The sequence below is a fragment of the Gigantopelta aegis genome, chromosome 3 (assembly GCF_016097555.1).
Source record: "Gigantopelta aegis isolate Gae_Host chromosome 3, Gae_host_genome, whole genome shotgun sequence".
Taxonomy (NCBI): Eukaryota; Metazoa; Mollusca; class Gastropoda; order Neomphalida; family Peltospiridae; genus Gigantopelta; species Gigantopelta aegis.
The window spans coordinates 58,983,918-58,999,636 of NC_054701.1; the positions used below are offsets into that span (position 1 = coordinate 58,983,918).

The window sequence follows — 15,719 nt, forward strand, 5'->3', positions numbered from 1 at the left end:
TCAAACATTTGGTCATTTTGATTTAGTTGTTAGAGAGGAAGCCTGCTACACGTTTCCATTAGTAGCAAGGGATCTTTTATATGTACCATCCCATAAACAGGATACCACATATCAGTCGTCATGCACTGGCTGGAGCGACAAATAACCCAGTGGGCCCATTTATGGTGATCGATCTCAGACAGACCGCGCATAAAGTCTGCACATTACTACTGGGCAACGTTCCACCCCAAACAGTGTACTCAAATAGGTACATTGCATAGAATCAGAAGACGTGTACTCGGTTGAGTACATTACAACATTGTGGTTACGATCATGCTCAATAATATGACAATTTTAATGTGCTGGCAGTAGCCTCTCCAAGAATATTTAGCTAAACCCAGAAATTATATAGGATGCATCAAAATACAGAAAGTTATATTCATAGGTATTCGAATCACTCCCATCTGAAGCAGATTGCAAGAGGTCACACTTGGGCCTTCAACTCGGGTGACCTAGAAATACAAATGACACTACTAAGAGAACTATGTACATTTTTATTACAAATGTGTATATATACAATTATATAAAAATAAATTTGCTCATCACAACCGGTGTCCACTGTTTCATAACTGGTTTATCAAAGGCAATAGTTTCTGCATCTTTGCCAGCCAAAGAGTGAAATTCTGTGATGTTCTTCCTCAAGTAACCTTGGCACACACAGGTTGATTTTCAAATGTCAGAAGTTCTTTAATTTTACTGGATGGCTGCAAGACTCAGTTGGAAGAATCATTCCTCGTGCCACGGCAAGCAATAGACGCTTCCATGTATTTGTCACGTTTTCAAAACCATAAGTTTTTAAATTTGAATGATGTCACTGATTGAATGTCTTTTTGCATATCTCTACTAATAACACTGCTAAACAAAATAACATTATGAGAAATGTTTATTTTGCAATTACAAATGCATGAAACAAAATATTATATAATTAAGCATAATGCTTTCTTGTTAAATGTTAACTATGCTGTAATTGGTCAGCAGTGTCAATATGCAAGGTACATCAGTTTTTCAAATCAACAATCGACAGTCAACAGGTGATACTTCCTACAGGAAAGCTGGCTATGTATTCCAAAGGTACCCATGAAGTCCATATGGAATCCATACAGAGGTGGACACTTAGTTTGGGAAGATATAGTTTGTGCTGTTCAGGCTCTGTAAACACTTGAATAGGTCGTTTTTATTTGTTGGGCAAAGTATCGCAAGAAAATCAATATTGCAGGTATCATACACATTTTCGTATTACTTTTTGATGACATCATGGTTAGACAGCTTTAACAATAAACTTCAAGACATTTCTTTTCACAGTTGAAGTTTGTAACAAGTGAACCAAGTACATCCAGTCATTATTAGCAGCCAAGACTACTGTATAAATCAGGGGTGGGAATTCTCCTCGGATCCATGGTTTTCCTCTGATGGAACATTGTGTTTCCTCACATTTTAATCGTCCTTGCCCCCGGACTCCTCTAGATTTCCTCTCTTTTTTTACAGTTCACCACCCCGGACCCCTCTAGATTTCCTCTTTTTTTACAGTTCACCAATTCCCACCCCTGATAAATATTGAAGACTGTACTCTGTCATACGGGCATGGATCCAGGGGTAAGATGTTAGGGGTGAAAATACAAGTACCCCAAAATACTGTGTCTAATACATCAATTAATTTTGTTCTCTTTAGTGGGGGGAGATGTGATATCTTGTTCAGCTGGGTAATTGTGGAGGATGACTGCCTTTAAATAAGTATGTTATAGTATTTTAGAATGTTCACTGAAGATTCCCTTTTTCGACATTGCAGCTTTTCCTTAAAAACATCCCGCAGCTTCCATTAGTATATGAATATTCAGGACTGTTCTGTATGGCCATTCAAAACTACTGTCTGAATATTCAGTAATGCTGCGTTCATTCGATCCTCGTGAATATCGTCAATTCACATGTACCAAATTGTGAACATGACTTCACCTAAAATTAGACCGTTCAGGCGATTTATACACAATCTACACTGTGACTCCAATCCCAATTCATAATTGCACAAATGATTAGTGTTTGGTCCACATTTTCCCCCACAAGTTGTGAAGATGGAGAAGAAAATCCTATCCCAGTTCAGAGGTTCAGGCTCTCAAATTTCACGGACAAAAATCATTTCCAGTAACGTGTCGATAAAAATAACTTAATTGAAATTTTGTTTCTCGTGATTATTATACTGAGTACGCCTATTCAACGAAAATAACATATATATATTTATTTTTTAAAACTGTTTCCGATGGGTTCCCATAATCACAAGGCATGGAACAAAAAACGTGTTTCCCATTAAATTTTAAAATTCTATGGCTTGAGGTTGTGTTCATGTGTTATTTTGCGAATGCACTTGTGAATTGGAAAATACGAAATTCACAACTTCTAATGAAGGCAGCATAAATCTCAGCTTTGCCTGCTGAGATCCATTATCTGAAAAAAGAAGAAGAATTTAATAAGAATCTAAATAATAATAAATTACAGAACCTGATAAACAGACCTCCAGCTTAATTTATTAAATAATTAAGTCTTTCACTGCAGTCATGAAGACAATCAGGATTTTTTTTTTTAAATGGTCCAACAAAAGAGCAAGCAAGTATTTCAATTATTTTGGATAATAAACATCATGGTTTGTGATGGTGTGTACCTTACATGTATCCACTCATGTTTGATTAGACATGACTTGCACTTTCACTTGTTATGGGTCACAAAGGACTAGGTTTTCTTTTAATACCATTTTACAAAATTGTGTGTAATTTGTTTCACTTTGTGTGATGGACTCGACATCAATCCATATCAGGCTGTTAATATTTTTACTATATTTTATTTAACAACAAATGAATAATTACTGTACACTACTAAGCTTACTGTAGTTGTACTACTGAAAGTCGTAGTATATAGTGACAAAAAAAACCCAAACAATTTTGACCTGTTTGGAACAGCTAATATGATTACATATAATTTTTCAGCATCTAATTTCAGATGTATGATGTTACTTCTTTCTATGTATTTATGTCTGAATTACTGTTAAGAGATGCACATCCACAAACAATTGGGTAATGGTGATTATTCTTTACCGTACATACAGCAGCCACATTGTCTTATTTAAAGGTAGTCTCTGTAACTTAGACTCTTGGGTAGACAATAGTATGCTTAGACCACGACTACAACTGGTAATGACCTATGGTGTGTCTGAGGTTTGATTCATAGAATCAATCTTCAGACACAGGAGTCAGCACATTAAAGAGTCTTCGTTGATTTATAGTCATGAAACAATGGTGAGGATAATCTTTATTATATTCCATATTGATATATACTCTTCAAAAAAAGTAGGGGAACCTGAAATATTAATGTTAATATCAACTATTAGACCAAACATACGTTTTGACCACAGAAATTCTAGTAAAGAACGTTCAGGTCTGTTTATCAACACACCGAAACACATTCCATAGTTTGCACATGCATCATGCAGTTGCCCTGTACACATGTGTGGGGTGTCATTCTCGATTTTGACAATTTCCAGGAAGGTCCATTAATCACTGTGGAATGTTATTTCTGTAAATCTTTTTCATTCTGTTGATCATACAGTTGTTATTGTTTTGTTTTTAGTCATTTTTATTAATTTGCTATTTACCGATAAAAAACCGTCAACTTTCAAATTTCACTTCTGACCCCAATCGTCCTTTAAGATCTTTGGTGGTCATAAAACCTACTGTAATACTGAACTATCAGTTGTAATGTTTGCCTAAATAATTCACTCTTATCATATAACCATTCCCCACAGCTAATATACCTTACATTTTTGGCAATTGTAAATTCTTATTAGAGTTCCTCTAGTTTTTTTGAAGAGTATAGTTAACAGTGACCTAACCAACACATAAACCTTCTCCAAACTGACTGTTTCAGTGAAAACTAGTGGCTTGTACAAATGCTTGCTGCTAACCTGAGAGTGAAGCGGTCTGCTACAGGAAGACGTTCTCCTGAAGACTGTTGAGAAACTTGATCTCATCACCTCGTAGACACAAGGTTTCACACTCCAGTTTAGGTCCCGTCTTCTCCTGCAATCATATTTTTAAAACTTTATAACTTACTTCGTATGTCACCATCCGTGCATGAAAAGAGATAATCGACTTCTAATTAAGTGTTTTTTAACCACCAGTACCACTTCCCAGCAGCATCTTTGCCAGTGCATGTGAAATGAAGTAAAACAGCTAGATGTAGCAATTTACAACAGTTAAAGTTAGTTAAAGTTTTATTTAACAACACCACTAGAGCACATTGATTTTTAAAAATTAATCATCGGTTATTGGATGTCAAACATATGGTCATTTTGACAGTCATAGAGAGGAAACCTGCTACAGTTTTCAACTAGTAGCAAGGGATCTTTTATATGCACCATCCCACAGACAGGATAACACATACCATGGCCTTTGCACTGGCTAGAATGAGAAATTTGTACCAAGTAAGAGGCAATTTGTAAAAGACATCAAAAGAAGTTACCAAAACAAGTTTCTATCAAACAAAAGCTGCAGCAAGACTTGCAATTTGTATACAGCAGAATGATTAACAGATGCCTTGTAATTAAAGAAAAAAACCTGTTTAAAACATAAATAGGCAATGGAAGTGATGATGAACACCTATAAATGTAAACTATGACTTGTGTTTATGATAAGCCATCGGACATAAGGCTGCTAGGTACAGGGTTCGCAACCCGATACCGGCTCCGACCCAGAGCGAGTTTTAACGACTCAATGGGTAGGCGTAAGACCACTACACCTTCTTCTCTTTCATTAACCACTAACAACAAACCCACTGTCCTGGACAGACAGCCCAGATAGCTGAGGTGTGTGCCTAGGACAGCGTGCGCAATTCTTAATTGGATATAAGCACGAAAATAAGTTGAAATGAATGAATGAATGTGTTTTTGATTGACAGTTACAACATTACCTTAACCATAGATGTTCTTTCAAACTTGTTACCATGACATTTCCTGTGGAAAAGTAAACCGAATGATTAGTTGTCTTTTAAACTGAAGTAAGAAACATTTGTAATATACTACAGATGAACCAGACTGCTAATCTATGTAAACACTGGTCACTTTAACATACAGATTTATAAAGTCATGTTTAAAGCAGAGCTGAGCGGTATTGAAATTTCAGGTTTGGTATCAGTATGTTTGGGGTGATTTTACCTCGGTATCAGTATGGTATTCGGTATTGATACAATACCGATACTGACCAGTATTTTTGGTATACTCGGCTTTAAATGCATACCCGAGTTAAGTCTCACCAGCTAACTTTATCGAAACAAAATTCAATTCCATACACGAGGCACTCATCTCTCTCTTCTTTTCAGCTATTTTGCATTCGTCAGATATATTTTTAGTACTTTACTAAATGGCAGTTAACATTTTCAAATACCAAAATTTCAGTATTGAAAATGTGCTCGGTATAGTAAATAGGTATTGACATGATAGTGATACCAAACGGTATAAAGGTATATTATCGCCCAGCTCTAGTATAAAGTAACTAGTAAAAGTTGGATTTCACTACAGAATAAGTTATGGGTGAAAGTTACCAGTCAGTCAGACATGGGGCTTTATTGTATCCTACTGTGAAAAAACTGTCACTATCCATATATTTTATACGATAGAAAAGACATCTGCTGCCAACACATAAGCTACTCCTACAAGATAACAACAAGTGAACTTTTATATGCACTTTTCCACAAACAAGACAGCACATACAACTGCCTTTAATCAGGTTTTCTAGAATTTTCATAAAATCCACTAGCCATGGGATCAGTGATTTAAAAAATTTACTAGCCACAATTAAAAATTCACTAGCCCTACTTTACTTAAAGTTATTTTTGTTTTTACTAAATACAAGTAATAATCAAATATATTACCTAAAGAGGGAGATAGAGTTTAAAAGCACTAAAATTGTTGGTCGGGGTGTGGGCAGGATATTCATATTTACAAAATAGACTTAACTGCAACATTTGACCCCAAAAATGCACTAGCCGTCGGGCATGGCAACAGTAGTTATTGACTAGACCAACATTGATTATCACTAGCCATGGGAGTGGGGCTACCATAATCTAGAAGTCCTGTTAATAAACAGATTTGATAGTGGGTTACAAAAAGAAATGCGGATATTTTAATATTGGTTGTCACATACTGAGATTGACCCCAAGGTTAGGGTTGCACAATAGTCTAAAATGGTGGTCCCCACTGAGAATGCACTGTATGGACAATTAAAAATCTGGAATTCCAGATAAATCTGAAATACTTTCAAGTAGGGGCCTTTGGCTGGAACCTGGGAAAACAACAATGTGTCCACAAGTTAGAATAGTTTCTTATTGTGAAGTGTGCTGGTAAAACATCTTTCAGCAAAAAGTAATATAAAACCAAATGAACACCAGTATACTTGAGTCTGATAATACTTTTCATTCATATTCCAACTGCATGAAAACACGAGAGAAACCTGCTTGATGTTAACTAAAAATAATTGCTCTAGAGCAATTTTATTTATTGGACTTGCTTGTCCCTTCAGATGAAAGAAAGAAAGAAATGTTTTATTTAACAATGCATTCAATAAATTTTATTTACGGTTATATGGCGTCAGACATATGATTAAGGACCACACAGATATTGAGAGAGGAAACCTGCTGTCGCCACTTCATGGGCTACAGTACTCTTTTCGATTAGCAGCAAGGGATCTTTTATATGCACCATCCCACAGACAGGGCAGTACATACTATGGCCTTTGGTAAACCAGTTGTGGTGCACTGGCTGGAACGAGAAATAGCCCAATGGGCCCAGCAACAGGGTTCGATCCCAGACCAACCACACATCGAGCGAGCACTTTACCACTGGGCTACGTCCCCCCCCCCCCTTCAGATGAAGCAATATTTAACATACTAGCACTTCAACGCAGAATATGTTTTGACACTGACATTATAAATATAAAAATCATTTGGTGTTTTAAGCATTTATGGTAACCATATGCTCACTTACTTGCAAGGATGTATGGGGTATCTTGTTATAGCTATACAGCGTGTTTTACAATGGGTACACTTGAAAAAGCGTTTCATCGCACTGTGCCTGACAACATTATGATGTTCTTTCTTGCACGTGTCGCCTGCTGAGAAAGCTGTATATCGGCACTGAAACATGAAAACACAGTAAGAAAGAGCTGTAGAGATTCTAGAGAACCAGTGATCTTTGTAAAACAGTCTACTACAATCTGTCTGGTTACACAGTAAGAAAGAGATGTAGAGATTCTAGAGAACCAGTGATCTTTCTAAAACAGTCTACTACAGTCTGTCTGGTTGCATAATAAGAAAGTGCTGTATAGAACCAGTGATCTTTTTAAAACAGTCTACTACAGTATGTCTGGTTACACAATAAGAAAGAGCTGTACAGAACCAGTGATCTTTGTAAAACAAGTCTACTACAGTCTGTCTGGTTACACAATAAGAAAGAGCTGTACAGAACCAGTGATCTTTGTAAAACAAGTCTACTACAGTCTGTCTGGTTACACAATAAGAAAGAGCTGTACAGAACCAGTGATCTTTGTAAAACAAGTCTACTACAGTCTGTCTGGTTACACAATAAGAAAGAGCTGTACAGAACCAGTATCTTTGTAAAACAGTCTACTACAGTCTGTCTGGTTACATGGTAAGGAAGAGCTGTACAGAACCAGTGATCTGTGTAAAACAATCTACTACAGTCTGTCTGGTTACACAATAAGAAAGAGCTGTACAGAACCAGTGATCTTTGTAAAACAATCTACTACAGTCTGTCTGGTTACACAATAAGAAAGAGCTGTACAGAACCAGTGATCTTTGTAAAACAATCTACTACAGTCTGTCTGGTTACACAATAAGAAAGAGCTGTACAGAACCAGTATCTTTGTAAAACAGTCTACTACAGTCTGTCTGGTTACATGGTAAGGAAGAGCTGTACAGAACCAGTGATCTTTCTAAAACAGTCTACTACAGTCTGTCTGGTTACATGGTAAGGAAGAGCTGTACAGAACCAGTGATCTTTCTAAAACAGTCTACTACAGTCTGTCTGGTTACACGGTAAGGAAGAGCTGTACAGAACCAGTGATCTTTGTAAAACAATCTACTACAGTCTGTCTGGTTACACAATAAGAAAGAGCTGTACAGAACCAGTATCTTTGTAAAACAGTCTACTACAGTCTGTCTGGTTACATGGTAAGGAAGAGCTGTACAGAACCAGTGATCTTTCTAAAACAGTCTACTACAGTCTGTCTGGTTACATGGTAAGGAAGAGCTGTACAGAACCAGTGATCTTTCTAAAACAGTCTACTACAGTCTGTCTGGTTACACGGTAAGGAAGAGCTGTACAGAACCAGTGATCTTTGTAAAACAATCTACTACAGTCTGTCTGGTTACACGGTAAGGAAGAGCTGTACAGAACCAGTGATCTTTGTAAAACAATCTACTACAGTCTGTCTGGTTACACAGTAAGCAAGAGTTATAAAGAACCAGTGATCTTTCTAAAACAGTCTGTCTGGTTTGTAAATAAATTATTTACTGGCCTGACTGAACATCACCCCAACACACTACTTTCTGTCAGCTATAGGTTTTCTTGAGTATTTATTATGATGGGAGTAAATAATAATAATAAACACTCACGTTTACACACAGTAATTCACCTGTATGTCCCATATTAATTTTTCGAATACACTTTCAGGTTTTTGCATAAATAGACACTTGGTAGAATATTGTCAGAACTGCCTCTGGCACTCATAAAATTCTCAAATTGCAAATTTTAAAAGCAATTGGCAAATTTTATTTTAATTTGGATAAATAATTTCATGTAATAGTTAATATTTTGTTACAAAATAAAAGTGTTTCTGCCATTTGTAAAGTTTAATAGATGATATGGTGAAATGTTCTGCCGACCCAGGGCTAGCCCTTGTTGTAGTTCCTGAATATTTGTAAGAATCAACAAAAAGTATATCATTTTTAAAACGAATGTGTTAATTTATTTTCAAGAAAGTGTTCTTTAAAATGTAAGCATTGAAATATAAAACTTTAAACACTTTTAACCATAAAAACTGTAATTACCAGTTTTAAACACTTTTCAAGCATCACCCTGAAATTCAGGACTTTGTAAGGTTTGTGCGACCCTGGTAAATACCTGGACAATACAAAAGATGGCAGACATAATTTTGGCACTCTACATTATACATATTTATACTTCACCTGTTTGCATGTAAACACAGTTGTTTTCAATTCAGTAATTGACTGCATTTTTTCTTCCATCTTTTCCTTCTTTTCAAGTTCGTTAAAATATTTTTCTTCCTTTTCAGCTTCAACCTACAAGATAAATAAAGTTAGGTTTGTTTAACGACACCACAAGAGCACATTGATTTATTAATCATCAGCTATTGGATGTCAAACATTTGGTGATTTTTACATATAGTCTTAGAGAGGAAACCCGCTACATTTTTCCATTAGTTAAAAGGGATCTTTTATATGCACCATCCCAGACAAGATAGTACATAACACGGCCTTTGATATACCAGTTGTGGTGCACTGGCTGGAATGAGATATAGCTCAATGGGCCCACAGACGGGGATCGATCCTAGACCGACAGTGCGTCAAGCGGGCGTTTTACCACTGGGTTATATCCCGCCCCTCCTAAAAAATAAAGACATACATAAACCAGGTATATAAATTATGAAGATATACACATAATAGGTATATAAATTATGAAGATATACACATAATAGGTATATAAATTATGAAGATATACACATAATAGGTATATAAATTATGAAGATACACACATAATAGGTACACAAATTATGGAGATATACAGGGAACATCTTTTTTCATGCTATGAAATTTACTACAAGTTATTTATTTCTGAGATGAATGATTTGTAAATTGCACACAAAAATAGTTTTTTTTTATTTTATATACAAAACAACTTTACTTTTCTTCTTAAGTTAAACCAAACTGAAATTATTGACCAAAAAAACCAGTTTTATAGAATGATGGGACAGACTATAGGTGCTAAACAAACAGCAGACATTAAAGATCTGAGTCTGGACTCTGACGATTTCTAAGCACAGACTCAGAACTGCAAGACGTCAAGCTGGTACCTCAGCCAGTGCTCCTCTATGAGACGATCTGGCTTTCATTAACTTCTTCACTTCTTCCGAGTTTAAATCGACATTTCCAAGCAGTCTCGACCTTTTCGCAGGTGGCTCCTCTGATTGTACATCTGTTGGTTTATCATCTGGATAGAACGTAAAAAAATATATATATTCCAGTAAATAAAATTCAGAAGCTTCAGAGTGAAATTGATATATGTTATATGGGACATCACAACTGTTGGAGTAGCAGAATGAAATACTACAGTAAATTAACATATTTATCAGATTTAAGTTTGTTTAACATTAAACCACTATAACAAAAAAAGAAAGAAAGACATGTTTTATTTAACAACGCACTCAACACATTTTATTTTACGGTTATATGGTGTCAGACATATGGTTAAGGATCACACAGATATTGAGAAAGGAAACCCACTGTCGCCACTTCATGGGCTACTCTTTTTCGATTAGCAGCAAGGGATCTTTTATATGCACCATCCCACAGACAGGGTAGTACATACTACGGCCTTTGATATACCAGTCGTGGTGCACTGGCTGGAACGAGAAACAGCCCAATGGGTCCACTGACGGGGATCGATCGCACACCAACCGTGCATCGAGCGAACGCTGTACCACTGGGCTACACCCCGCCCGTAAAAATCACTACAGCTGTCTTACCGGTATTATGAAGAAATGTTTCTTTTAGGTAAACAAATGTTTTTGTTAATAACAAGAATTCTGCATAATTAAATGTCTCACCTATCATAACCTGATTCTTCGAATAAAAAAATAATTTGTCATGTAAAAAAACAAAAAAACAACCAACTGATGATTGCATTAATAAGATGTTCATCTCAAAGCATGTTTAAAAAGATGCAATTAATTTTTTAAATTTTTTTCACACGCATTGTGATGAACATTCATGGGTTCAAGTACAAACCAAGTTTCATTGATCTAGGATTTATAGTTTGTGAGAAATGGAGCTAGATGCAACACCACTGCCGTCACTGGAAAAGTAGTACCTATATATTGGCTTTTTATTTCACAGGGTTCATAGCCTTAAAGACCAAACAAATTCAAAGACTTTTACCTGCCATTTTCAGACTTCAAAGACTTTTACACAGTGGTTAAAGACAATAGAATGCAATAAAAATACCAAATCAGTTTGTTTACATTGCTGTCTATAGCAAGTAATTGGGCTTTTTTACATGCATAATGACAGGTTAAACCTTAAAACTTGAAAATAACAAGAGCATGCAGCTGTAAAAGTATTGTGTTATGATGTAGCTATGCTAGCAGAAAGAAGGTCAGAGTATTGATGTTGATTGAGAAAAATTAACAATAAAATAAAAGAATGAACATAATACGAGAATTTAAAGACTTTTATTACAATTCAAAGACTTTCAAAGACCTAAAAATATTTTTTTCAAATTCAAAGACTTTAAAGGAATTTAAAGACCGTTACGAACCCCCTTTTCATAAAAGCAAAACAAAAATTTAAAACAATTTAAAAAGTTTTAAATTTAATATATTTTTTTTAAATTTAAATATTATTGTTACTATAGTAGATTGAATGGAGTAATGTCTGCTAAATACAAACCGATGTTTTTCCGCACTCTTTTCTTGATATGCTCAGCAGAAACCTTTTTCTTCACAGCATTTGGGTCCTCTTTCGCAATACCACCATTAGCTATAACCTTTGCTACCGCTTTTCGCTGAAACATGGTGTAAAGGAAAGACATGTTTTATTTAATGACGCACTCAACACATTTTATTTACGGTTATATGGCATCAGACATATGGTTAAGGACCACACAGATATTGAGAGAGGAAACCCAGTCGCCACTTCATGGGCTACTCTTTCCGATTAGCAGCAAGGGATCTTTTATATGCAGCATCCCACAGACAGGGTAGTACATACCACGGCCTTTGATATACCAGTTGTGGTGCACTGGCTGGAACGAGAAATAGCCCAATGGGCCCACCGACGGGGATCGATCCCACACCGACCGTGCATCGAGCGAACAATGTACCACTGGGCTACGTCCCATCCCTGGTGTAAAGGGTGACAACAATCAAGAGATAAAGTAAGAGACAGATCCGTGAAACAACAACAAAGAAATGACAACAAAAAGGTCATACTTTTTCAACCCAGTGTCTTAAACAAACATGTTAATATTATAGTGCACAACATCAAAGCACAGTGGAATCCTGTTGGCTTGAACCCCGTCGGTGTTTGAGAAAGTGACTGACCAATCAGGTAGTTCGACCTAACCATTCAGTCAACATCGTGTAAGTATAACTAGGGACTTAGTTTTTGGTTCGAGTGTTGTGGTATATTCTAGACTTATGGGTTCGACCAAACGAGATTCTACTGTATATTATAAAAATATATGACTGGCTTTAAACCATCATCCATGATACTTTTTACACATTATTTACCATCCAGTTGAAATCATTTCATACTGCCTGGAGTTCACATCAACTCTGAACAAGCATTCTGAGTACTGCTAAAGCAATACATGTCCCCTACCAGGCCCAACACATTTTCATATCTCTGGAGTAAAAGGGCAATAACTGAGAAAAATTGAAAAAATGCCATGAAAGTCAAACCTGATCTGTAAGAGTATGTGATAAAGCTATACACCTCTGAAAAACTATATGTGGGACAGACAAACAGACGGACAGACAGACAGACAGGACAGAGATGAAACCTATAGTGCTCTCTGGTGAATCATTGTATATTCTGTCCACCCGACTCATAATCAGATATAATTTATTCTGAATGACAAAAAAACCTCTTTAGTTAGTAGTGTTGGGTCGGAATCGGTGGACATTTCGTGAATGGTCATCAGTTATAATCGGTTTGCACCAACCGATCAACTTTCAACTAAACTATAAGAATAATTAAAATTAATGTTTTTCAGGATGATAGATTATGGGTATTTATAATCGATCATCGCACAAGTAGAGCCTAATTGAAATTTGTTTTAATTATAATCAGTACTTGGAACATAACTTATTAGCTAGTGATATTTACTACCAAAATATTTTTACCACTGTCCGAGCAACGTTTAAGTTTTCATTTATTGTGGTTTATTACCTATAAAATTATTTTGTCCACTGTAAACTTTGTTCAGTGAGCCTCTCAACTATTTTCACTGTTATGCATCCAAATAGCAAATTGTGATTGGTCAGTAGTTTAATACCTACTATTAAAGAAAATGTCACCTTGACACAATTAGTTATTTCAGACTCAATTTCAATCAGATTAACATTAAGTCACAGACCCGAGTTTCAACCCGTGAAAATGAACGCTAAGTTTAGTTAATCTACAAATCTGTAACACATTTGGATAAAGTTACAACAGATTGAAACAAAAGTCTGTGACATGATATGGTGAAGGGCGAGACGTAGCCCAGTAGTACCCACTGTCTGTGGGATGGTACATATATAAGATCCCTTGCTGCTAATCGAAAAAGAGTAGCCCATGAAGTGGCAACAGCAGGTTTCCTCTCTCAATATTTGTGTGGTCCTTAACCATATGTCTGACGCCATATAACCGTAAATACAATGTATTTAGTACGTTGTAAAATAAAACATTTCTTTCTTTTTCTTTCTCTGACATGGTGAAATACCCTTAAAAATAGACTAGAACTCGACCCCATAACACTTACATCTCAGACGTACATGCGTTTTCAAAAATACAAAAAAATGCATTTTGTGATATTAAAAACACCAGGATGACAAGAAAGACTTTGAATGTATGAAAATGGGTAATCTAAACAATGAAATATAAATAATGTATGATTTCAATTATCAAAAACGGCTCTAATAGTAAAAAATATGCCTTAGTGTTAAAAAAACTAGGGTCTGTCACCTGGAAAAAATATCACTATATATTTGTTGTATATTGTAAAGTCTTCCACTTCTGAATTTAATAGACGAATGTTAATCTCACTACTTCATAAAATATTAACTTCATATTTCCACCATGTTAAGCAGGGGCGGATTATGGGGGTTTCCCAGTTGCACGGAAACCCCCCTCTGATAAAAAAAAAAAAACCCACCACGTAGATCTAAATTGATATCTACATAAAATTTATAATTTCAAATTATAAACATTTACATATTGTTTCGGAAAAATCCCCTTACCTAAAACATAATCCACCCCTGTAGAGTCGAGTTAGTAATGTGTTGGCGTGTTAGTGACAGGTATCCATCAATGAGCAGACTTACCCTTGAGAGTTCTGCACTTTTGTTTGCTGCTTTCACAATGGTTTTGGGACAACTGTCTAAAAATATATCAGAGCCAGGATAAAAACCTTTTCCCAACACCGGTGCTGACGACGCTTGACTGCTCTTGGTGGCACATTCATTCTGTAGCTGTTGATTTTTCCTCTTTTCTTTTAACTCTGTCTGATACTGATGCAGCAATTCTTTTGGAGTTACAGATTTTAGTACCACCTTTTCATTTTGGACTGGGAAACCAACAAAAAGCGAAATATTTTAATTCCAAGAAAAGAAATGAAAGAAATATGTATGCAATTGCAAAAATATGTCAAAAGTTTTAATGAAATACATGTTTGAATTCTTTTTGACATTCATGAAATCATTGTATTTAGTGGAAAATTAAATATGAATAGGTTTTCGTATCTTTCACATAGATATTGGATAAACAAAGTGTTCGGTGCATAGACCAAATGTAAGGACAATGTTTGACTTCATTTATCAAACAGTGTGTGATTTTGAGGAGAGTCTGGGAGCCTGAGGTTCGCAAAAATCATATAGGACTCTAGCTTGGCTAGCATAAGAGCCCACATGGCTCGTAAAAATTATTTGTACAAATTACATTGATTCTTCGAAATTACAGTCAACATATATCTCAAAATCATAGGAAACCATAGTCTTGAATAGCAATCTTTTCCATGGTTTCATGCAAAACATTTAGTGTATCTTCTGTTCTACTGGAGACGCATGGCAGGGTCGCTGGGTTGGTGGCGGGCTCTAAAGATTTGCAAACCTTACGACACTTAAATTTTTAAAACCAAAATCGCACTGTACTCAACCCTACTATATGGAACAAATGTAGTAAAATCAAACTCTTGACAATTCTTGGCGTACAATTTTTCAAAACTGTTTTCCAGTCCCTAGTTGGCATAGTTGCACCCATTAACAGAAGGCTATCAGATAGTGTTCCTTTCATTTAGTCAACGGAGTCCTTATGACACTTAAACGTTTTAAACCAAACTCGCACACTGTCAAATGTCATAAATTGATTTTCAAACAGGACATTATGTGTACATTAAAGCTGTAATGCATATTTATCTGCAAGTAATGGTCTCTGAAATAGCTGGATAAGAATTACAAACTGAAATTCTTTACAGACACCAGGGGTGCATAAATAGAAAATAGTTCACTAGCCCACCGGACCAGAACCAACTAAAATTTACTAGCCTGCCAGGATTTGTACTAGTCCCCAAGTCTATAGAACAATATATTATTGTGTAACAAAATTATAATATTATTGTGTAACAA

General features: G+C 35.8%; 1 protein-coding gene across 2 annotated transcripts in view; it reads right to left on the reverse strand.

Annotated features, from left to right (window-relative positions):
* Window positions 1–520: 520 nt before the first annotated feature.
* LOC121368328 (protein MCM10 homolog) overlaps window positions 521–15,719 on the reverse strand; it is a 40,905-nt gene continuing 25,706 nt past the window's right edge. For both annotated transcript variants that reach the window (XM_041493011.1, XM_041493012.1), the window contains 8 exons: window positions 14,421–14,662; window positions 11,782–11,896; window positions 10,188–10,324; window positions 9,283–9,396; window positions 7,061–7,209; window positions 4,990–5,032; window positions 3,986–4,100; window positions 521–2,475 (listed from right to left, as the gene is read on the reverse strand). In XM_041493011.1, coding sequence (XP_041348945.1) covers window positions 4,005–4,100; window positions 4,990–5,032; window positions 7,061–7,209; window positions 9,283–9,396; window positions 10,188–10,324; window positions 11,782–11,896; window positions 14,421–14,662 — 896 coding nt within the window. In that variant the 3' untranslated portion in view covers window positions 521–2,475; window positions 3,986–4,004. The remainder of the gene's footprint in view (window positions 2,476–3,985; window positions 4,101–4,989; window positions 5,033–7,060; window positions 7,210–9,282; window positions 9,397–10,187; window positions 10,325–11,781; window positions 11,897–14,420; window positions 14,663–15,719) is intronic.